This window comes from Neovison vison, chromosome 12, assembly GCF_020171115.1.
Source record: "Neovison vison isolate M4711 chromosome 12, ASM_NN_V1, whole genome shotgun sequence".
Lineage (NCBI taxonomy): Eukaryota > Metazoa > Chordata > Mammalia > Carnivora > Mustelidae > Neogale > Neogale vison.
This window is the reverse complement of record NC_058102.1, coordinates 83,205,545-83,228,956: the sequence shown is the minus strand read 5'-3', so window position 1 is coordinate 83,228,956 and position 23,412 is coordinate 83,205,545. Positions and strand designations below refer to the sequence as shown.

General features: G+C 38.1%; 1 protein-coding gene across 1 annotated transcript in view; it reads left to right on the top strand.

Annotated features, from left to right (window-relative positions):
- SLC38A4 (solute carrier family 38 member 4) overlaps positions 1 to 15,872 on the top strand; it is a 61,829-nt gene extending 45,957 nt beyond the window's left edge. The window contains exons 7-16 of the mRNA XM_044228218.1: positions 431 to 512; positions 1,001 to 1,083; positions 1,184 to 1,242; positions 2,116 to 2,391; positions 2,505 to 2,584; positions 3,062 to 3,162; positions 4,914 to 5,038; positions 10,820 to 10,964; positions 12,340 to 12,437; positions 14,174 to 15,872. Coding sequence (XP_044084153.1) covers positions 431 to 512; positions 1,001 to 1,083; positions 1,184 to 1,242; positions 2,116 to 2,391; positions 2,505 to 2,584; positions 3,062 to 3,162; positions 4,914 to 5,038; positions 10,820 to 10,964; positions 12,340 to 12,437; positions 14,174 to 14,275 — 1,151 coding nt within the window. The 3' untranslated portion in view covers positions 14,276 to 15,872. The remainder of the gene's footprint in view (positions 1 to 430; positions 513 to 1,000; positions 1,084 to 1,183; positions 1,243 to 2,115; positions 2,392 to 2,504; positions 2,585 to 3,061; positions 3,163 to 4,913; positions 5,039 to 10,819; positions 10,965 to 12,339; positions 12,438 to 14,173) is intronic.
- The last annotated feature ends 7,540 nt before the right edge of the window (positions 15,873 to 23,412 follow it).

The following is a 23,412-nucleotide window of genomic DNA, read 5'->3' as shown; positions in this document are numbered from 1 at the left end:
CAGAGGACTAGACTAGCACCCCCTTGGGAACTTCCCTCTTTCCTCTGGCCCAGGCCTTTTGTGGCCAGACCCCTGCCCAAGTGATGGACACTAAAACAAGCACTCCGTATAGGCCATGATGACTTACAGCTAATTAGGGGGAAACTTTGAAAGAGCAATGTCACTGAAAACCTCAGAGCTGGATTAAAAACAGAATCACCATTGATACTGGTAGCAAAGTTCCATGGGCAAGAGCCAGAGGACCAAATATCTATTTTGGAAAAGAACTTGGAAGCTGTACAAAACACACTGGGTGGCTTTTCTTTCTGTCTGGGGGATTAGGTGCTCATCTTACCAGAAGACTGAATGTCCCAAATGCCGGGACTTCTCACAACTTGCCTGTGACTTTAGTGCTATGTACACCACTAAGCTGTCACGTTTTCCATTTTAGCGATGTCAAGCTACCTCTTTATCATTAAATATGAACTACCTGAAGTAATCAGAGCATTCATGGGACTTGAAGAAAATACTGGGTATGTCTTATGTCTTATGTTCTCTCTGTAACATCTGTTGACTCATTCTACTTGGTCTATTCTGATCCTGATTCTTCCTTCCTTCCTTTTTTTTTTTTCTTTTTTTTTCTTTTAGAGAGATGAGGGAGAGAGGATCTTTTTTTTTTTTTTTAAAGATTTTATTTATTTATTTGACAGAGAGAGATCACAAGTAGGCAGAGAGGCAGGCAGAGAGAGAGGAGGAAGCAGGCTCCCTGCTGAGCAGAGAGCCTGATGCGGGACTCGATCCCAGGACCCTGAGATCATGACCTGAGCCGAAGGCAGCGGCTTAACCCACTGAGCCACCCAGGCGCCCAGGGAGAGAGAATCTTAAGCAGGCTCACGGTCAGCACGGAGCCTGAAGCAGGGTTCGATCTCACAATGTGGAGATCATGAGTCAAGTGTTGCACGTTTAACAAACTGAGCCACCCAGGCGCATCCTAATATCCTTGCCGCTCTTTCTCTTTCAGAGAATGGTACCTCAATGGCAACTACCTCGTCATATTTGTGTCTCTTGGAATCATTCTTCCACTTTCTCTTCTTAAAAATTTAGGTAAAGTCATTTTCAGTTTTTATTTTCATTTCATATTCTAATAGGTAAGCCAATTGTAGATACCATATTCACCTTCCAGAATTTCTCTGCTAACTTTTAGGTTACCTTGGTTATACCAGTGGATTTTCTCTTACCTGCATGGTGTTTTTTGTCAGTGTGGTAAGTGATTTATTGACATGATCCCTGTAGGTCAGTAAGCATGAGACACTTAGTACCTAAATTAGTGTCCTCATTTTTCTCAAGCACTTCACTAGCATGAAATGCTTCTTGCATCACAAGCCATTTTCTTGTATTCTAATTTGGAATGAGGAAAGGGACAGTCATGAGTTTAAAAATAGTTGAGTTAGAATGCCAAGGCCATGGCTGGTAGTATGTTCAAAGCACACAGGATATATATTTGGACAAAAGGAATCCTTCGAGCAGTAATGTGACAACAACTGACCATTTAGAAAGGTGAAGGAAGAAGTGAAGAGTCCCTTAAGAGAAATGAGTAGGCTATAGAATTATCCACATCTATATCAACCTGCCATTTTCTGCTGCACATTCCACCCATGAAAAGAGGGCAAACCCAGTGGAATTAAAGAAGAAATCCTTCTCCCCAGTGCCCCCACTCTGCACCAAAAGGGAGATTTTTTTTCTTTTTACAATATCATGGATGCCAAGTTGTATACAGCATTTCCCTAAGAAGACAAAGGAGGAAAGAAGAATTTTTGATAACCCATTTTTATATTAGTTTGAAGAACTAAGAGAGAAGAAATGTAGTAAGGCAATGATCACCTTTCTCACAGAAGAATATTAATGACGCTTAGGATGGATTCATGCAAAATACTGTTCTGTTGACTCTCAAGAGCAACCATCGTTCCAACTCTTTCCTTAGAGCAGAGGCTGGAGGGAGTCTCCATTGTTCATTAGTCTAAAAGGAGTCCTCAGCAGAGACCCCTCCCCTCTACCCCATAAGCCACATATATGGATTTTGTTTCATTATTTTCCTCAAAAGTCTGATTTTTTTTTTCTTTTAATGCCTGGGCCTAGGTGATTTACAAGAAATTTCAAATACCCTGCCCTCTGCCTGTTCTGGATCACAATGTTGGAAACCTGACATTCAACAATACACTTCCAGTGCACGTGGTAATGCTGCCTAACAACTCCGAGAGTAGTGGGGTGAACTTCATGATGGATTACACCCACCAGAATCCTGCAGGGCTAGATGAGAACCAGGCCAAGGGTTCTCTTCATGGCAGCGGAGTAGAGTATGAAGCACACAGTGATGACAAGTGCCAACCCAAATACTTTGTATTCAACTCCCGGGTGAGTGATGAGCCTAATATTACAGCCGAATCTCTGTTTCATGAGGGGAGATGGTTTGGGATCATCCTCTGTGTTGGAAGGCTACACCGGCATTGTTAATCTTTATTTTTCAGACAGCCTACGCGATTCCTATTCTAGCATTTGCTTTTGTGTGCCACCCCGAGGTCCTGCCCATCTACAGCGAACTTAAAGAGTAAGGCAGCCCTCATGTTAGCATGCTAATTTGTTTTGAAAATGTGCTCATATGTTCAAAGGTTTTTTATAAGGTCCTCAAGGTCATGATCTCAGGGTCGTGAGATGGAGCCCTGCATTGGGCTCTACCCTCGGCGGGGGGTCGGCTGAAGATTCTTTCCCTCCCTCCCTCTCTCCCCCTCCCTCTGCTCGTGTTTTCTCTTTCTCTCTCTCTCTCCCAAATAAATACCTGAAAGATAGATAGAAAGAAAGAAAGGAAGAATGAAAGAAAGAAAGAGTAAAATGGAGACAAATCCTCCTCAGCTCTCAAAGACAAATTGAAACAAGCTAGGTTTCCTGCACTAGAAATGTGGTTTTATAAAAGCAACACAAGCATACAGTCTTCCACTATTTTTTAAAAGTTTTAATTATGAAAAGAGATACTTTCACAAGTTAAAAAACAAAACAAAACCCACAAAGCTTGGTGTTTCCTTTTCAGTCGGTCCCGGAGGAAGATGCAAACAGTGTCAAATATTTCCATCACGGGGATGCTTGTCATGTACCTGCTTGCTGCCCTCTTTGGTTACCTAACCTTCTATGGTAGGTCACCCTGTCAAACTCATTCTCTTTGTGCAAATCCTAGTTGGGCTGATCATTAACCTGGGTAGGTATAATTCTTTTAACCGCCTTCTCTAAGCAGCATGATCTCTAGTACACATAATCTTTTAACCGGCTATGTGAACCTTATCATTTGACCTAAGAAAATGGGACCTGAACCAGCCTGGTTAACAGGATACAACTGCTTGTGAATTCATGCATATTTTATGAAAACCAGTCTTCATATTTAAATTATTTTCCCTAAGGGATAGATTGTATTTCTTTGGCTTGACTCCCTAGGCCATCTCAAGCTAGAAACAATGACGGTGAGTCCAGTTGTATATTAGAAAACTCTTTTGGTAGAATAACTAACTCCCCAACAAGTGGTAGGAAAAGTACAAAGTCCTGGAGTTAGAATCTGCTTTTTGTTTACCAGGCAAGTGGGCCGTGATCGTATAGTGGTTAGTACTCTGCACTGTGTTTACCAGGCAAGTGGAATCTGGAGGCTTGGAGCGTTTGGCAAGTTTTCTGGCTCATCTCATTCTCTTCTGTTATAGTGAATGGTTTCCCAAGAAAAGAAGACATGACAATTCCCAACAATCTGAAAATGTACTACCAAAAGCAAAGAAAAGCAACTATGGACACTTTAGATTATGTCTAAAAACAATTTCTCTATGGCATCTTAATGGACACAAAAGCCCTATAGACATATTTCAGGGATTCTAACATTGGCCTATTGTCATGAATCAGTGTTAGCAACATAAACCTATCTTTTACATAAACCTCTTTAACTTTTTAGTTTAGTTTTCTTTTTTCTGATTCAGTAAATCAAATTGATTGCAAGACAAATTGTGGAGGAAAAGACTGGGGAGGGGGTACCATTTAGTTGTTTTTTTTTTTTAATTCCATTTGACTAATATTTCACTATTAACCAAGCACTCACTTTGGATTGGACATGAGCTCTTTGTTGGATTGTGAATTTAAAAAATCAGATTAATACCAGGGAATCTATTTTTACCCCCCTCTGTCTGCTTTGGATGGGAGTAAGGAGAAAAAAAAAATCAAACTCCATCTGATTCTATAAGCATCTCCACGTCATTTGTATCTGGAATTCTGAAAGAATACATTTTCTCGGTGGGTGACATCTTAATCTTAGATCAATATTAATTAGGAGACCCAGTAAAAATCATGCTAATTCATCCTTGCATGTTCCTTATACTGACTCTAATGAGTTTTATAAGACAAGCAAAAGCTTGAAACATCCCCAGAAATCAGTGTATCCGTGAAAAAAAAAGTTAGAGTTCATTTGTCATAAGGTTTCCATACTAGGTTCAGAGAAGCTGCATCAAAGCTCATGGGCAGGTGGGAGTGGAGGCGGTGGCAGGATGTGAGGGACAGGCTGGTGGGGCTTGGCTCTTTCATCCCCTTCAACGGAGCACCTCAGCTTGTCACCTCTTTTGCGAGGTTTCTATCCAGTAGAGATAGACTTATTATGAAGCAAATGAGCTAGAGAGGCACCCTTCATAATTGGATTCTAGCTTCTGCTTTATAAACTTCAGAGTTCCCTTGTTCATTGAAGAAAGGTCACACAACTAATAAGCTCAGAGATATGATTAAAACAGAGGGGTCTAGATTTCCGTACCTGGGTTTGGTTTTTGTTTTTATACATTATACTGTGTTCCCTTTGCAAAATGTTACTGTTGGTATTGACTTGACAGCACCAAGCGAACCCATTCTCTTCTTCTTCTTTGTAGGAGAAGTTGAAGACGAATTACTACACGCTTATAGCAAAGTATACACATTCGACACCCCTCTCCTCATGGTACGCCTGGCAGTCCTTGTGGCGGTGACACTAACGGTGCCTATTGTCCTGTTCCCAGTAAGTACATGAAACTTTGGTGGAAGAATCCTGCTGAACCTCCTAGATTAATAGATATGTTCTGATTTGATGTGGATTTCATCAATTGCAATGCCTGAAGACGTCATTTTTATATACAGCATTTTGGAACCGTTTAAAATGGACAATTTAATATGTAAATACAACAAGTATTTAGACGTTAAATACTTATAAAATATTGGGAGGGGATCACCAAGTGTATTTCTTTATTTATTTTCCAGCTTTGTTGAGGTCAAAACTTATTGTTAGTTTCAAATTCAAAAAACAGATCTGAGTTTCGATCTTATGGGTTAGTAGAAATGAGTAGGAGTTTGTAGAACTTCTGAAACTTGAAAACCAAAACCACATTACTTTTCAATTCATTGCATTTTCACCAGTTCTGATGGTATTTAATTCCTCCCCTCCCCCAGTGGGTTCTGCTGCAGTAACATTCAAATGTCTCCTTTATTTGATTCCTTGAAGACCAATAAGAAGGGGAATCCTCTTAAGTAAATTACATGCTAGAAATAAATTTCTTGAAAAATAATTATATTACCGATCATACATCTTTTCTACAACCCCCCAAACTGATCCACGTCCTCTGTGAGACTCCTGCTGGAATTACCTCTTCTTGGCATTTGCCTTTGGCGTCACTTGTTGTGAGATCACAGGGCAGGGCTGGTTGAAGAGATTTGGGCTGCATGAGTTAAAACCACCACCTATGGATAAACACCGGTCTGCATTCTCCTGCCAACTCTTCTCCTTTCATAAACACTGAATTTACTCATTCATTTTAGGGGGAAAATAAGCGACCTAGTAACCAGCGCCATCCTGTACAGAATGTTCCATGTAGGGCCCAGCATATGAGAACTACTCCTCTAATGACACTGTGGTCACTTTAAATGCAGCCTGTGTGCTGAAATATTTTTTGACACATTCCTTTTTCATGAGTGCATGAAATCGGATCCTTATTGCCAGGAGGGCTAATATTTTACTCTTAAATAATATCTCGCCTCTCATGTGTCTGAAAGTATTTCCAATGACATGCATACAGCTTTAGCCTAAAATCAGCTCCATCAGGAGAACAAAGCAGAAGACAGCTGTAGACAGAAAGTATACCATAGGGTAAAATTTCTAAGCAAAGAGTGACTGAGGAAATAATGTTGAAAGACCTTCCTTTTGTGTGTAAAGATATCACCAACTAAGTTTTGGCACTCAGTAGGCACTCCCATCATTATTGAATCAAAGTAATGTATAAAAGAAATCTGTTATGTGCTTCTGTAAGCGCCCTAAATATAGCACTTTCATGTTGTGGTCTCAGGAGATTAATGGACTTGGCCATGGTCATGAAGCTAGTCAGTCACAGTTGACCAATGCAGTGCTCCCAGCAGGACACTGATGGCTAGGGTCAAGATAATGGGAAGTGGAAGTCAGCCTTTCATATACTGATGGTCATTTCACCTCAACATTTGAAATCGAGATCTCTCCATAAAAGTTCTTTCTCTCATGACAGATAAGGCACTGGTATAAGTCTGACTATCAGGTACAGTAGTAGTGGGAAACATCTCCCATGAGATGGCCCTTAGGATCAAAACAGACTATGAGAACCAAATTTTCAAAAAATAACTGTTATCCTTAAGTAAGAATTTTAACCCAACATTAACATTTATGAAACGCTTTGCACATAATTCTGTCTTTTTTTTTTTTTTAAGATTTTATTTATTTGACAGAGAATGATCACAAGTAGGCAGAGAGGCAGACAGAGAGAGAGAGAGAGAGAGAGAGAGAGAGAGGAGGAAGCAGGCCCCGCCTAGCAGAGAGCCCGATGCCGGACTCGATCCCAGGACCCTGAGATCATGACCTGAGCTGAAGGCAGAGGCTTAACCCACTGAGCCACCCAGGCGCCCCCATAATTCTGTCTTTGACCTTCCAATGTTACACTGAGATCATCTGTGTAAGTGCCCACCTTCTCCCCTGGGTTACAAGGCCTGGAGGTTAGGGATGTGCACAGTGACTGGCTCAGGAGCTCAGCAGTGGTTGCCAAGAAAAATGGTCTCCAAAGGAATCTTGCCTTTTCATATAAACTTCCTTTTCCGGCAAAAGCAGAGGCTGTTCCACTTGTTGACATTTGCCATAAACTTCATTTGGGTGAGGATCTGAGCTAAATGATCTAAGCCTCCATGGATATGATGGAGGGCATAAAAGTGAACATGGAGGGCAAAAAAAAAAAAAGAAAGAAAGAAAAAAAGAAAGCCTCCTTGTCCCAGTTAAACCCACAAGGCTACTTTCAGACACTTTCCCCCTAAAGTGCAAGAAGTTGGTGGTGTATTTGTTCCTTGTGATTTACAGCCATGACTTTCAACATGTCAAATGTAGTTATGTGTGGCAGTGTTCTCCTGAGGGTTTCTTCAAATTATGAAACTCTTGACCAATAAGAAATTTATTTACTTTGCTTTGATATACCCACATACAAATCATAAAAACAAACAAAACCTAGTCTACTAGGATTAAAATCTCTCAATTTTAGGAACAATTTTATATTTTACTTCTTTCAACAAATGACAAGTGGGCTCTTTTTCTTCAGAGCCCAAGAAGAGACAACAGGATGTTTCTGTACATCTGGATGGATTTTCCTTAGATTATTCCATTTATTATCTTAGTTTTCTCCAGTTAGGTCAGTTTTTTCCTTCTTAATCGAAGAAACATATTGAGTGCAAAAATGATTATCAAACAAATGAATAAATGAAGTGAATTGCTTTTTCACTAGTGTCCCAACCTTTCTGCTTCTCATGTTGGGGTGGTGGTGGTATGGGCAGGGCTGTCCATTATGGGACTGCACCTTCTTCACAAAGACTATGAACATCATTTTCAGCTTATACTTCCCTTTATGTTCTCAAGTTCACACATCACCATGAAAAACAGAAAACCCGATAATCCTAATGAGTTTATCAGGAACACAGACTCACATTCCATTTGCCACACCTTAAAAAAAAAAAAGATCATATCTCAGATTCTCTAGCTACTTCTATTCTATTTTATGATAATAAAATCTTTCTTTTCACAGTTGCTGCCTTCAGAACCCCTGTTAGAGATAGGCATAGAAATATGGTGACTATTGCTGTGAACTGGAATAGAGTCGTAATCCACAGATATTTCCAACACCCTTGTCCCAAGTAGTCTTAAAAGTGAAACTGTGATTCACTTTTAAACAATAGTCTTGATTTTTTTTTTTGAGAGTTCAGACCTAATACAGGTTTCCACTTTCTACTCTGCCTCTCAGTGGGTCCCCAGATTGGAATATGGCACCCCCTCACACACTTCCTATTCCAAATATGCGCTCTGGAAATAACAGGTGTTTTTTTTTTTTTTTTTTTTCCTAGAGCTTCCAAGGACCTTTCTAGAATCATTCTGGGTCAGAGGCCATGGCTGTTGCTAGGGACTTCCCTCCTCCCTCCATCCTGGCACCTGACCCACATTTCCAGGTTCTTATCAGTTTGTGTCAGTAGAGAAAAGGCGCTTAGATAAGTGGAACAGCAGGCATTACACTGTGGGTAACAGGCCAGCCCCCTTTGCTCCTGAGGCTCCTGACCGTAGGTAAACAGACTATGGAGGACGCATTGATCCAGGCTCACCTCTCAAGGCTGCATTTTAACATAGAAAGACCAGCAAGTTTCCTTCTATTCTTTTCCACCCCCCCCACCCCCCCCACCAGATGCAACCTGCGACCACCCAGTGTGCCCTCTTATCCTTCTAGGAATGCACTGGCAGCTCCAAATACCTTCAGTTCTGTTGGGGATTTTCTTCTTTCTTTGCCATGAGAAGCCAGCTTTCCCCTTGTTCCAACCATGAATCCTGTAAAACTTCTGTACTCGTACATCATCAGGCCCCACCCTAGTCTTCCTGGGAGCCAGGAGACAGTAGGAAACAGAATTTACAGTCAGGGACCCTGTACCTATAGGTTTACCTGTAACCTGTAGGTTTACCTTTAACTCAGCCTCTTAAGTAAATAGTATTATTTTAACAAAAGACAAAAAAAGCACATATGTATGACCTCTGCCTGAAAATAACCTGCATGCTACTTGTTCATTCTGTATGTTTAGCATTCTGAGACAAATAAGTCCTGAAGCCATGTGGCTATACCATAGAAAGCTCATTTTTAAGCCTAATGAGACCAGTTTGGACAAGACCGAATAAGCACGAACTGTGGATCATAATGTAGAATTTATGGGCAGCTGGGAAAATGTTCTCAAACCATTTGCTTTCTTCAGCCTACTTTTCAGAGCAAGTTTCATAATTTTCACTAATCCAATTTTTAAAATCCTTTACAAAGTCACTCTTAAACCATTTCCAGAGACTATCTGGTCTGCCATTCTGGAAATGAAATTGCTTTTGAAACCTAAACAGATGGCTTTAATTTTTGGTGCAGTGGTATGAAAGGAATGTCCCATTAGACACTACAAGCAATTCGGCTGGAAGTTTTTGTCGTGCATGCATGTGTTTCTAAATGCATTTTACATTTTCTCTCTCAAATGAGATCCCATCTCTCCACCAGCAAGAGACTTCAGAAGTAACATTTTAAGTGAAAAATCAACCCCAGCATTTCTAAAAATGTGAAGTCCTAGCTTCACTGACGTGCTCACTTATTGAAAAGCCAATAGAGTAATTCCCCTAAGTCAAAAAGTGTCCTCTAAAAGATTCCAGCAATAAGAGTATTTTCTGCTTTGTTGAGCTGTTCAAACATGCAGGGCATTCCCTCTAGCCAAAAGGATCTTTTTATCGGGGGTTACAGCACAGTAACTTGAAAGGCTGCTGCAAATGGAGTCTCTCTTGACCCCTCACCTATTATTGTAGCCAACGAAATAGGGCTGAAGTCAGTCAAGGCTCCTGAAGGGAGGGAAGGGATTTGTTCCATTCAGTTTAATTCAACGTGTATTGAGTGCCTGCTGTGTGCAAGACACCAAACTATAAACTTTGAAGAATGTTAAAATTATTAGGCCCTATTCTTTGCCTTGCATTTATAATCTATAATTGGGAAGAGGGGAGGCAGAAGGGAAAAATGAGAGATGAGCAAATACAAAGAGTATCATATTTTTAAAAACATTGTGTGGCAAAAATGCTAAATACAATGCCAAATTTAAAAGATTTGTAAAAATTCTATTGACGAGCAGTATATAAATCAATTCAGTGCCTGTGCTTAATACTTAATCCTGTCTAACAGATGCGTTTAGAAATCGAAAAGGTTTTTACCATGTCCCTAAATTCTATGCCTTACCTGTTATTTTATCTCTTTCTGAAATTTTTTAAAAAGATTTTATTTATTTATTTGAGAGAGAGAGAGCATGAGAGGGGAGAGGTCAGAGGGAGAAGCAGACTCCCTGTTGAGCAGGGCATCTGATGTAGGACTTGATCCCAGGACTCCGAGATCATGACCTGAGATGAAAGCAGCTGCTTAAACAACTGAGCCACCCAGGTGCCCCATCTTTATGAGATTTTTAAGAAAAAAGTCTGAAAGCTGAGGAAGTGAGCACAAGGAAAACACTCTCTCAAACAAATGTCAGCATCAAAGTTGCACAATAGTATCAATGGACTTAATAACTGACCTGTACACTTAAAAATGGGTAAGATGGTAAATATGTATATTTTACAACAATAATGAAATTTTGGAAGATAAATCAGCATCGGGATCATTTTAAGGAGAAAAAGAAAAAACACAGAAGATGCTTTAGAGGGACAAACATATTTGAAATTGTCGATGAAAATCAACTTTGGATTTTCTTTTTGCAGATTCGTACATCAGTGACCACACTCTTATTTCCCAAAAGACCCTTCAGTTGGATAAGACATTTCTTGATTGCAGCCATGCTTCTTGCACTGAATAATGTTTTGGTCATCCTTGTACCAACAATAAAATACATCTTTGGATTCATAGGTAAGTTTGAGAAAAGCTTTTATTTCATCAACTCAAGTTGATAACTCCTTAAAGGGCAGACAGGGAGCTGGTGGATGGGAGTCAAGGATCCCTGGTCCCATTTTAGGCTTATGGGATGCCTATTAGCCCAGCCAGTCTCCAGCTGGTCACCTTTCCTCCCCCTCAGGTGACTCGAAGTTATTCATAGGATGAGAAAAAAACCTTAGAGGCCATCTAATCCAGCTGCCTTTGCTGAGAGATGAGGAAATGGAGCCCCATAAAAGTCAAGTCATATAAAGCTTCTCTACCCTCCCCCCCATCCAAAAGTTGAGTGTTCCTAGGAAACCTTTTGTAAGCCTAAAAGGTGTAAAGCAAAGAAGCAATTACCATTCATTTATATGGAAATTTTTTTGAGCATCCCAGACCCCTCCCCCCCAAAAAATCACCTTCTTGGGCTTTTCTGATACCATAGGAGACATATTGGTAACAAATGCAGAAATTAAATTGAGAGAAAACACAGATATTCAGACATAGTTCAAAAGCTAAGGCAGCTTAATGTGGAGATGGAGGGTAGCTCCCAGGGAAGGAACCTGGCGATGCCACTCTCACTGCTCAGGGTACACTGCCTCCCTTCATGCTCACTGCACAACAAAGTCTGAATGCTATTTTCATTTTTTGCCTTTTTTTCAGAAAGCCAAAAATCCTCTTCAGGTTTCTTTCCATTAGCAAAAATGGGTACTAATGTAGGTCGTCCTTAAAACCAAAGGGCCATAACGTGAACTTTCAAAATTGGGGAATACCTGTGACTTGCAATAGATCCAGGCTTTGGATTTAGGTCTTAAAGCTGCATCAGACAGTAAGGAAGATAGATTTTACCTACAGGATGCTTTTTCAGCTCTGCGAGCATCAGCTGAGCATTGCCAGCGGTCTCCGGAAGTAGAGGAAGCTGGCCTTCCAAGCATATTCTCTTAACTGGGTAGCCTATTAATTTAGTTTTCATCTCCTGATTTGAGGGATGATTCAAATTTTAAAGACAATATAAAATTTTTTAAAAATTAGGTGTAAACAACTTGAAGAGTTAGAAGTGGATAGGAAGGGTATGTGATGAGCTCAGCTTTCTTAGTATGTGTTTGCATTATCAATTTCCTTTGAATTTTTAACAGGCAGCCTTTTATTGTTAATTGTATATTATGTGCACTTAGGATGCAACTGTGAGGTGAGGTATATTTAAAATTTTCTTGATAAACAGATCTTTGAATAAGCAACCAAGACAAGTTGATGGTACCTTTAATGCTAAGATTAGGGTGGGGTTAGAGATGGTTTCTTTAAAGTGCATGACCTTGGGTCTCTGCCTTGGTGAGTAAGACATTGACCTGTCCTGTGCCTCTATCCCCAGGGGCTTCTTCTGCCACTATGCTGATCTTCATCCTTCCAGCAGTGTTTTATCTTAAACTTGTCAAGAAAGAACCCCTTAGGTCACCGCAAAAGGTTGGGGTAAGTAAGGCTTTCAATTTCCCCCATTTTTAAGTTGATCTTCCACTACTTAAAGCAGAAAATAAACGATTCCAAAAAACGGATGAAGGAGAATGAAAAATCAGATGGGCTGGAACTCTAGTGGAGAGAACGGGGCGGGGGTGGGGGGTGAATTTCTGCTACTGAGATGCTTCCGGATCTTTTCCCTTCATATTAAGTATCTTGTGCTGAGTCCTTCCTACCTGTCGAACACTCATGAGGTTTTCCCACAGACATGCATGTGTACCAATTCCACCACCAAGACTGCAGCATTATCTATGTGAAATTATGTGGGAAGAAAATGGGCTCCCTGGTGGTGTTAGGAAATAATTTAAACATTTCAGTCATATCTGTTAGGTTTGTGAGGTCAAAAGAAAAGATGTTGCTTTGTTTCCCCCTCCATAGACCTTGGTGTAGACAGAGATCCAGAACAGAATCATTCCTTTCCAGTTAACCTCTTAAGATATAAGATATCATTTTTTTAAACTAGAGCATATTTCTTTCCTAAAATGATGGTATAGAAACATATGCCAGAAAGAATTGTTTTTCCAGTAATTAAATATTATCAATGACTATTTAATGAAGTCTTCCATTAAATGCCAAACAATTTAATGGCATTTAATTCCAAACAATCCAAATTTAATGCCAAACAATTCCAAAACAATGCCCCTTAGTGAGTTACGCTGAATTTTGCCTGAGAGTCATTCAACCCTCAGGACGGTTCAGGTACTTCACAACAGTTTGGCATCAAAAACTACTCTCATCAGCTCACCCCTGAATTCCTACCCTCTTTAGTCCATCTTCCTTGGACTTTTAGGGTAGTGTGAACTTGGCAGATACTTGTCCTGTTTGTGACCCATTCTTAGTTTAACCAGATGTAAGAACGAGTGAAAGAGTTTCCTACATCCTTTCTAGTGAAAAAAAAATTTTAACTGTTGCTTCCTTATATATAAAATGAAGACATTGATTTAAATGGTAATATAGAAGACCTCTTCAAGCGTGTGTGTGTGTATGTGTGTGTACACACACACTTTGCCTTTTTTTTTTAAAGGAATATGAAATTTGTTTTCAAATTTTTTTAGGGTTTTAGGGTTTTGTTCTTATTTGTTTGTTTTATAAAATTTAATCCTATCCTATATACTATGATACACCCATCTAAGACCTGCCCTTTTTCACCTAAAGTATTGTGAGCACCACCAATGTCATTAAATCTTTTTCTGTCACTTGATTTTTAATGATTACAGGCTATTCTATCATTCTGATGTACCAAGTCAACCATTTCTCTGTTTTGAGGATTTGGGTTAAAGCTCATCCTCTTGGGGCGCCTGGGTGGCTGAGTGGGTTAAAGCCTCTGCCTTCAGCTCAGGTCGTGGTCCCAAGGTCCTGGGATGGAGCCCTGCCTCGGGCTCTCTGCTCAGCAGGAAGCCTGCTTCCTTCCCCCCACCCCCCCACCCCCCCCCTTGCCTCTCCACCTACTTGTGATCTCTGCCTGTTAAATAAATAAATAAAATCTTAAAAAAAAAAAAAAAAAAGCTCACCCTCTTTCCCCAACTCAGGTTCTAAACTCGCTGAGCCACTAGGCACAGACAACTGAGCTATAAGGATGAGACAAGTCAATATGCAATCAGATTGCTGCCTTAGTTATAAACAACTTATGAAGAGCAAGCTGTGCTAAAGATGGTTTCTGTGTGTCCTAACCAGTTCTCTCTGATTGACAGGCTTTAATTTTCCTTGTGCTTGGAATCATCTTCATGATTGGAAGCATGGCACTCATTATAATTGACTGGATTTACAATCCCCCAAATTCCAAGCATCACTAACCCAAGGAAAAAAATACTTTTTCTATTGGAAATGGCTGCAAATTATGCTGCAAAAGACATTGAGTTCTGTTGATTGGAATGTTATTCACAGGAAATAACAGGAAGATTCCAAAGATGTCTAGAGTAACATCTCCAGGCACCTAAGAGAAAAAACGTCATTTTTGTCAAGAATGGCTGTTTATGTGTTTAAAACCTGTGGTGCATGTTGCTACCCATGTTCTCCTAGAGCAGTGTGAGAGGATGTATTTTTGCTGTTATGCAAGCAGAGTAAGGGTAGCTGCAGGTAATTGTTCTCAGATAATGCCCTTCCCCCCCACACACAATTACCAAATACTTGTATTTTTGGAACATCAAACAGAAATGCCCAGGAGGCAAAGCTATCTAACTGTTTAATGCCTTTCTGCAATTCAACACCCAATATTCTGGGTTTACTGAATAACAGAGGCAGAAGGCTGGTCTTATAACTGTCCCTGTAAAGTACATGAATGATCAGACAGCAGGCTACAACACGTTACTCTCAACAGTAAGAAATATCTTGCCCATTTTGTTCGTGACATTGAATTCGTAACTTCTTCATCCAATAGATTTTTGGTAAATGTTAAAACATCTTACTAAACACAGACATACCTTGTTTTATTCTGCTTGACTTTATTGTGTTCAGATACTGAGGGTTTTGGGGGGGGTTGTTTGTTTTTTGGGAGGAGATTGTTGTTCTTTTTTTTTTTTTACAAATTGGTTTGCAGCAACCTTGCATGGAGCATCATTTTCCCAACGGCATCTGCTCCCTGTGTGTCTCTGTGTCACATTTTGGTAATTCTCACAGTATTTCAAACTTTTTCATTATTATGTTTGTGATGGTGATCTGTGATCAGTGATTAAGACTTGCTGAAAGCTGAGATATGGTTAGCATTTTTTAGCAATAAAATATTTTAATTAAGGTATGTGCTTTTTTTTAGACAGAATAGGTTTGCACACTTCATGGACTATAATGTAAACATAACTTTTTTAGGTACTGGGAAACCAAAAAAAAAAAAAAATCCATTTGACTTGTTTTCTTGTAATATTTGCAGTGGTCTGGAACCAAACCTGCAATGTCCGAGATATGCCTGCATGTCTTAGGACCTGTCCCAGTAAGGTACATACGTAAATGATGAGACACCAGGCTAGAACACCTTATTATCAACAGTAAAAGAATGTTTTGCCCATTCTGTTTGTGACATTGAATGAGTGCCTTCTTCATTTGATTTTTTTTTTATAAACGTTAAAACATCTAATTAAACAGAGAGAGGGGCTTTATTTAAATGATAGAGGAACAACAAAAATAATTCTTGTTGCTAAACTGCCTGATCTGGAAGCATTTGCTTTTCAATACTATTTCTAGTCCTCTTGTCATGCTTGTCATTGAACAATGCTCTCCCTCTCGTCTTCCACTGTCATCCAGAAGTTTTAGATAGACCACGATTCATGTGGACCTACATTACCCAGTATTGTTTGATACATTTTTATTTGATAAACATTCAGTGCAGGAAACTGTGATTGCTATATGTTTATGTATATAATCTTATTCTGTAGTCATCAGAATTTTAATGTATGGTACATTTGATTTTTATTTTTTACATGTGTAGTTTTCTCTCTTCACAGTCAAAATGTTTATACTATTGAGGGTGAGGGCAGGGAATTAAGTTGATGGGCTCAAAAAATCCATTTGTACATATCTGTCTATTGGGGATTTTAAATTTGAAACCTAAGTTATACATAGTTCAGGAATACTCACCAATGTTTACAATAATAACACAATCATTCACAAGAAAATAAGTTCCTTGTTTGCAAGTAATTATCAGTGCTAAGGTTGTTCTTTTAACTGAGCATGTCTAAAATAGAATTTAGTTCATTTTGGCTTGCACAGGAGTCTGTTGACATTCATTTGTCATTTAACACAATGTTAAATGGCTCTCCATAAAAATAGGAGTGCTAACACTACAGAGAAATGCAAACTATTATTCTTGCTCACTTCTGCAACACACTTATATGAAATGGATTTAAGAACTAGCACTCACTGCCTAGAATTTCTGGAGTTTGCCACACTTTTTCCCCCCAAGTCAGTAGCAAGAACATTTATTGTATATTTTTGTATTTTAGTAAAGCCAAGTATGAAATACAAGTATCATAGCAGTATAATATTAAATCATATTTCAATAGTTGCTTTGGAATGTGCCTTAAGAAAATACACATTTGTTTTATGTATCATTTCTAGAGGCATAATACTGTCAAATGGTGCACTTTGTTATGGAAATTGAACATTACTAAAAACTATCATAATTTTTATGTCATTATTATTGGAGAATACTTGCCAAATAGAATCTTTAAGATTGGTTTCCATTTATGTTCACCTAAAGAGTGTATCAAAATGGAAAGTGGGAAAAGGTACTTTCTGAGTGTTAAAAAAAAGAAGTTTTAATCTGATTGTATTTAAATGTAAATATCAAAGATTAATTCAAAAAAATTGGGAAAGTATAAAATCTATATATATTTTGAATGCTTTACACCTTTTATATGACTAACTTGAAAATATCAACCTCTGCAATTACACAGATATTCAAGAGCAATACTAGAGTGCCAAATAATGAAGTACCATTTTTCTTCTCATGGCCATTTTCAGGATTAGAACTTACACAGACTGCAGGGCAGACTTACATATGCTATATTGTACTGGATAATTTAACCCCATTTATGAACAGATGAAAATTTTATTTTCTTATTTCATTTATAAGATGGTTCAATGTACTGGGAGGCTTTTTTTTTATTATTATTACAGAAAGTGTATATTGGTATAATAAATGAACTTTTCAAATGACCATGATTTGATTTTCTGTTGTTGAAGGCTTTAAATTATTTGTATATGAAAATCATTTTAAGTCTTTAAAAAGACTTAAGACATATGGTCTTTTGTCTACTGGCATATGTTCCATTTTCATTGTACTCTTGACATGTAACTAACCTTTATAGCTGTCGAAGAAAAATAGTCCCCATCTTCTTCTGGCAAAATACACAGCTAATCCTCCATCACTTTCATTTAGGTCATCACATACCTACCTGTAGCATGGATGTGGGAAAATGTGGCTCTTAATGGTTAATTAGAGAGAATTCACTTGGGATGGAAAAAGAATAGAAGAAATATGAAAGTAGTCAAATAAAGACACGGAAGACATGGAAGAAGGAAAGCAACATGAGAGGATTGGGTCGAAACCAACAGGTGGTGGGACTCACAGGACCTGTGTGCTAAGTTGTGTGCTTGACTTTCTAAGAAAGTTCCAAGTAGTTCTCCAAAGCCTTTCTACTGTTTTCATTTTCACCAAGAAGATATACGGGCTCCAGGTGTTTCACAGCTTTGCCAACACCAGGCATTGTACTTCATAGCCTTTAGAGTGGGTGGGAAATGGTTCCTTTTCTGTGATTTTCATTTCCGTTTCCCTGGTGACTAGTGTTGGAAATTTTCCATGTGTTTCATGGCCATTCAGGTTTCCTTTTGTGAAGAGTCTGTTCCAATCTTTCACCCATTTTAAGAATGAGGTTGTTTGTCTTTTTATTGTGGATGTGTCAGTTCTTTATATATTCTGGACACACATCCTTTGTGAGATGACAAATATATTTTCTCAGTCTATGACATACCAATTCATTTGCCAAAAGTTGTATTAATTCTGTCTTTCTGGGGCTGTGTCTTTGTAGCCTGCAGCTCTGTAATTTCTGTCTTACTGAGATAAAATTAATTAGGATCGTGTTATTATTAATGTTTAGATTTTCAAATGCAGAAAATAAGTCTTCTTTTTCTCTTTTTGGGGGTGGGGAGTAGGTAGTAGGTTTCCTTGCCTGGTAGTGAGCTTTATAGAATATATGCAAATAGAGTTCTTATTTTATATGTTACAGGTAATTGTCTAAAAATAACTTTTGCTAAGTCACTCTGTCTCTTGGTTAGGAGACCCACTACCACTTAGATAGGCCCAGGACCTCAAAAATCCTTTGTGGCCACTTGTAATCAACATCATTAGTTTCCTCAGCTCTTGTTACAGGCACACACAGATGAAACGGAAGAAATCTCTTCATGTGGCTCTTATTCACCAGCTTGGAAGTTGTATCATTTGCTTTTGACTCTGTTTTCATCCATGTGTGGAGCAGATTTGCATGTACTCTTGTGACCATCTTTTCCCAAGAAAATATTGGGTACTAATTATTTAATAGACTGTATTGAAGAAACTGATTGGGGGAAAAAAAAAAAAAAAGTCAGTTTAGAGCTTTTCTTCATACCACACAGCAAAGTGGAGAAATGCAATAAGAAAGGCAATACATAAGCAACAGCATTTTAGGAAGAATGACATGACAGCTGCCTGAGGAAGTAAGACACAGTAAAGGAAATAAGAAGGCCAACGATGGTATTATATAGCAGTGCATTAAAGAGCAATTAACAAAACATCACCTCCTATAAAATACAGACCAAGATATCCATAATGTATGAAGAGGTAAAAACCAATAAGGGAACTACTAAGAATCTAATAGAAGATGGTCAATGGATAGGAAATCACTGAAGAAAAATAAATAAATTGTTTGATCTCACTAGGTGTCAAAGACATGCAAGTAGAAACACAAGTACAATTGTTTTGTCTGATGTATTACTAAAAGAAGAAAAGTTAATCTGTTGTGCTGGTGAGTGTGTGGAGCTGAACACTTATTCAGCACTGGTGGCAGAAGTCTTGGCTCAGCTTCCCCGGAAAGCATGCTGGCTACACTTAAAGATCCCAAAGGATGTTTGTATTAGGTGGAACTGCCCCCACAAAGATCTAATCACATGAGCCCTTAAAATCAGAGAACTTTCTTCACCTGAAGTCAGAAGGAGTCAAAGCATGAGAGGGACTCAAACTGCCAATGCTGGCTTAGAGACAGAAGAGACCATGTGGATACAGAAGGAAAGGAGTTTTGCCAACAACTTTAATGAGCCAAGAAAATGGTTCTCTTCCTGGGCCTCCAGCTAGGAGCACAGGGAACCAACACTTCAATCTAAAGCTTGAGACACCGTAAGGAGAGTACTTAGACTTCTGACCTCCAGATCTGTGGAGTCATAAGGGAGTGCTGTTTTAAGCTGCTAAATTGATAACAATTTGTTGTAGCAAAAGGAAACTAGGAAATACAATGTTCATGGCTTTTGATCCACTAACTTTTCTAAGAATCTGTTCTTAGGAAGAAATCAGATAAGTGAATTCACTTATGTCTACTAAAGTATTCTATCACCATATAATGAGGTACATTTTTGAAGCATTCCAAAAGTCCAAAACTGTGGTATGATTGAATAAATTCTAGGACCTTCATAGGCTGAAATAGGCCTAGTCATTAAAAATGTTTTTGAATGGGGAATGTCTGTGTGGCTCAGTGTGTTGTGTTGTGCGTCTGCCTTCAGCTCAGGTCATGGTCCTGGGGTCTTGGGATCGAGGCCCCTGTCAGGCTCCCAGCTCAGCGGGGAGACTGCTTCTCCCTCTGCCTGCTGCTTCCCCTGCTTTTGTGCTCTCTCTGACAAATAAATAAAAATCTTTTAAAACAAAGTTTTTGAATAATCACCAATAAAATGAAAAATTATGCCCACCCAAGACTAGGACCTTACTGTAAAGGGGAGTTTCAGATGGACTAATTTTGTTTATTAAAGGATTTAAAAAAAAAAAAAAAGAAAAAAAGAAAAATTATGGCATAATATTAAAGTGGGGAAAAAAAAGAATAAATGCTTTATTATACCAGTTTTACATATTAAAAATGCATGGAATAGAAAAATAGAAACAGGAAAAAAGGAAATAGACATAAGGATAAAAATAAATGTCATAGGTAGTAAGATTATAAGTGATGTCAATCTTCATCCTCCAATATTTCTGTTATTTTCTAAATTTTCTACAGAGATTATATATTCCTTTTTTAACTATAAAAAAAGTAGACCTTTTTCTCTCAATTTATATTTTCTGGAAAAAACTAAGACATGCTGCCAATTTCTACCCATTTTTAGATTTTTCAGCTGAGTCTAAAGGCAGAATTGGATGAGAGTACAATTCACAATTAGGAAACAGTCATTAATGACTAGAGCAGACGTTGAAAGGATGGGGCAGCACATCTCCAGAGATGGGGCATGCAAAGGACTTAAAAGAGAATGGTGTAGCATAGCCAATAGACCAGGATGTCAGATACAGGGTTTGAGCAAGCCACTTAATTTTACTGAGCTTCAGGTTTTTTTCTTCATTTCTCTTGGTATAATTTCTGTGTGATACAATCCCTAAGATGATTTAGCTTGAAATCATTGGAATTCAGAAAGCCCTTATAGCATAGTTGTAACTCTACTACAAATGCTTGATAGTCATAAGTCAGGGATCATCAGAGATCTCATTATTCTACATGCCTTTATCTTATTTTCGTCATGTATAAACCAGGTATTGCTTTTATGGTTGAAACACTACGGGTGCAGTTTCTTTGCACGAGTTGAGTATTGGTATCTCTTACAGAGAGCATTTAGGGGGTCTCAGGCTAATTCAGGTAAGAGAGAAAAATACGTTTTGTGTTTTTCGAGATATGTGTCATCTAGATTTTAACAACTAGTTTTTATGATCAAAATCCTGTTGAGAAGAAATTTTCTTATCATCTGTCTCTTCTTTTCGGATATCTGTGTTCTTAGCATTAAATAAATATAAACAACTTTTGAAAAAAAAGAAGCATACCTTGCAGCAATGATTTCTGCAGCTTGGTCTTGGAAGTGAGTTAGATTAGGTCAATTGCTTCTGGGGAATACTCCTCCTGGCCACTCAGGCTGAATAATTTAAAGGACAAGCATGCAGTGAAAACCATGCATCAAATACCATCCTAGGCATGAGAATACAGAGTAGTCCTTGTCTTTAAGGAGCTTACAGTATAGAGAGGGGGCACATGTATACAAATATTTATAATATAAAATGGTAAATGGCCTGGCATATACCCGGGATTCCATGGAACCTCTAAGGAGAATGAATGCCCAAATCAAGTTTGGAGAAAGAGAGTAGTCAGATTTCTGGCAGCAGATGCCCATTAAGTTGAATCCCAAAGGACACACTGAAGTTGTAAGACAAAAAGACGGAGAAAGAGAGCAGCACACACAAAACACAATTTCTCCTATGACTCCCCACTCCAGACATACAGACACATACATGCATACACCTCCCACTTACTCTATATTAGATTCCTTTTGCTGCTATAACAAATTACCACACACTTAGTAACTTTAAAGAATAAATTATTATAAAGAAAAATAAATAAATAAAGAATAAAACTTAAAAGAATGAGTAAATCTTACAGGCAGCTTCAGCAGGGATCAGTGCAAGCCCCAGAAAAATCATAAAAACCAAGCAGACCAAGTAAAACAACAAAGATCCTTAAAATTAAGCTGATGAGTACTACAACCCCAAAGTAGTCCAAGACCTGTGTGCCAAATCTAAACAGAGTGACTGCTTGCTACAATGAGATATTTTAATGAAATGTCTGATATGCACTTGAAACACATCCACCATACCAAAAACAAAGAAAATGACAATTTGAATAAGATAATCACCTGATATGAACACTGGGATGAATCAGATGTTCAGATTACCTAGCAAGAATTTTAAAGGAGCCATCCTAAAAATGCTTCAATAATCAATTATTGATTATAGATTATAAATTCTGTTGAACCAAATGAAAAAATAGAACATCCCAGCAAAGAAACAGAAGTTTATAAGAAGAGAACCAACTGGAAATTATAAATTGAAAAATATAATAACAGAAATTTAAAGAAAAACTCATTGGATGTGCTCAGTAGAATGGAGATGGAGAATTAGAATCAGCATACCTGAGTAAGTATCAATAGAATTCATCTAATTTGAACCAAAAAAAAAAAGGGAAAGAAACTAGGGGGAATAAAAAAAGAATAGAACAGAACTGGGCTATACACCTGTGTGACAAAAACAAAGTCAACATTTTGTATTATCAGAGTCTCAGAAGGAAAAGAGATGGATTAAAGCTAAAAGACAATATAAAGAAATAATGGCAGAGAACTTCAAAAATTTGGTGAGAGATACCAAGCTACACACTTAAAAAACTCAGTGAGTTCTCAAAAGCAAAACCCAAAGAAATCCACACAAATAATCATCAAAATTTCTGAAAACAAGATAAAAAATCTTGAAAGCATCCTGTGAGAAACACATTACCTATACGGAACACTCATTTGGATGTCTAAGCTTTTCTTACCAAAACACACGGAGATCACAAAGACAACACAACATTTTTCAAGTGCTGGAAGAAAATTTCCAACAGTAAACTCTATATCCGGCAAAACTATCTTTCAGGAATAAAGGGGAAATAACATCCTCAGAGAAAAGAAAACTATGTGAATGGTTGCAGGCCTACCTGTAAAGATGCTCTAAAGAACATTCTTCAAACAGAAAATGATAAAGAAACAAAAAAAAAACAAAAAGATTCAACTGTTAGAAAATCAGGAGAGAACAAAGGAAAGTCCAGAAATATGGGTACACACAATAGACAACCTTTTTCTTCCTGAACTTCATAAATAACATTTTCTGATTGAAACAGAAATTATCATCACCTAATATTCAAGGCAATGATTTTTTTTAAGTGAAGAAGGTAAAAGGGACTTCTAGAACTGAGGTTTTCCCAGTTTGCTCTGGGTGGTAAAATGTTGATACCAGTAGACTATGTAAGTCATATTTGTATCTTACAGTACCCAGAGCAACTGCTACAAAAACTATACAAAGAGATAAACTGAGAAACACCATAACTAAAGGTGAATTTCTCGAAAAGATTTAACCCACTGGAAGTCGAGAGAAACAGAGGAATGAGAACAAGAAAAAACAAAGAAGCAATCATAAAATGGCAAACTTAAGCAATAACATCAATAATTACATCAAATGTAAATGGTATAAGTATACCGATAAAAAAATTAAAGGAATAAATAAAAATCATGACCTAACTGTATACTGAATAAGAAACTCACTTCAAATTCATTGACACAGGTAGGTTAGAAGTAAAAGGGTATAAAAATATACATGCAAAAAAAAAAAAAATTGAAAAGTGGGCATAGCTATATTCCC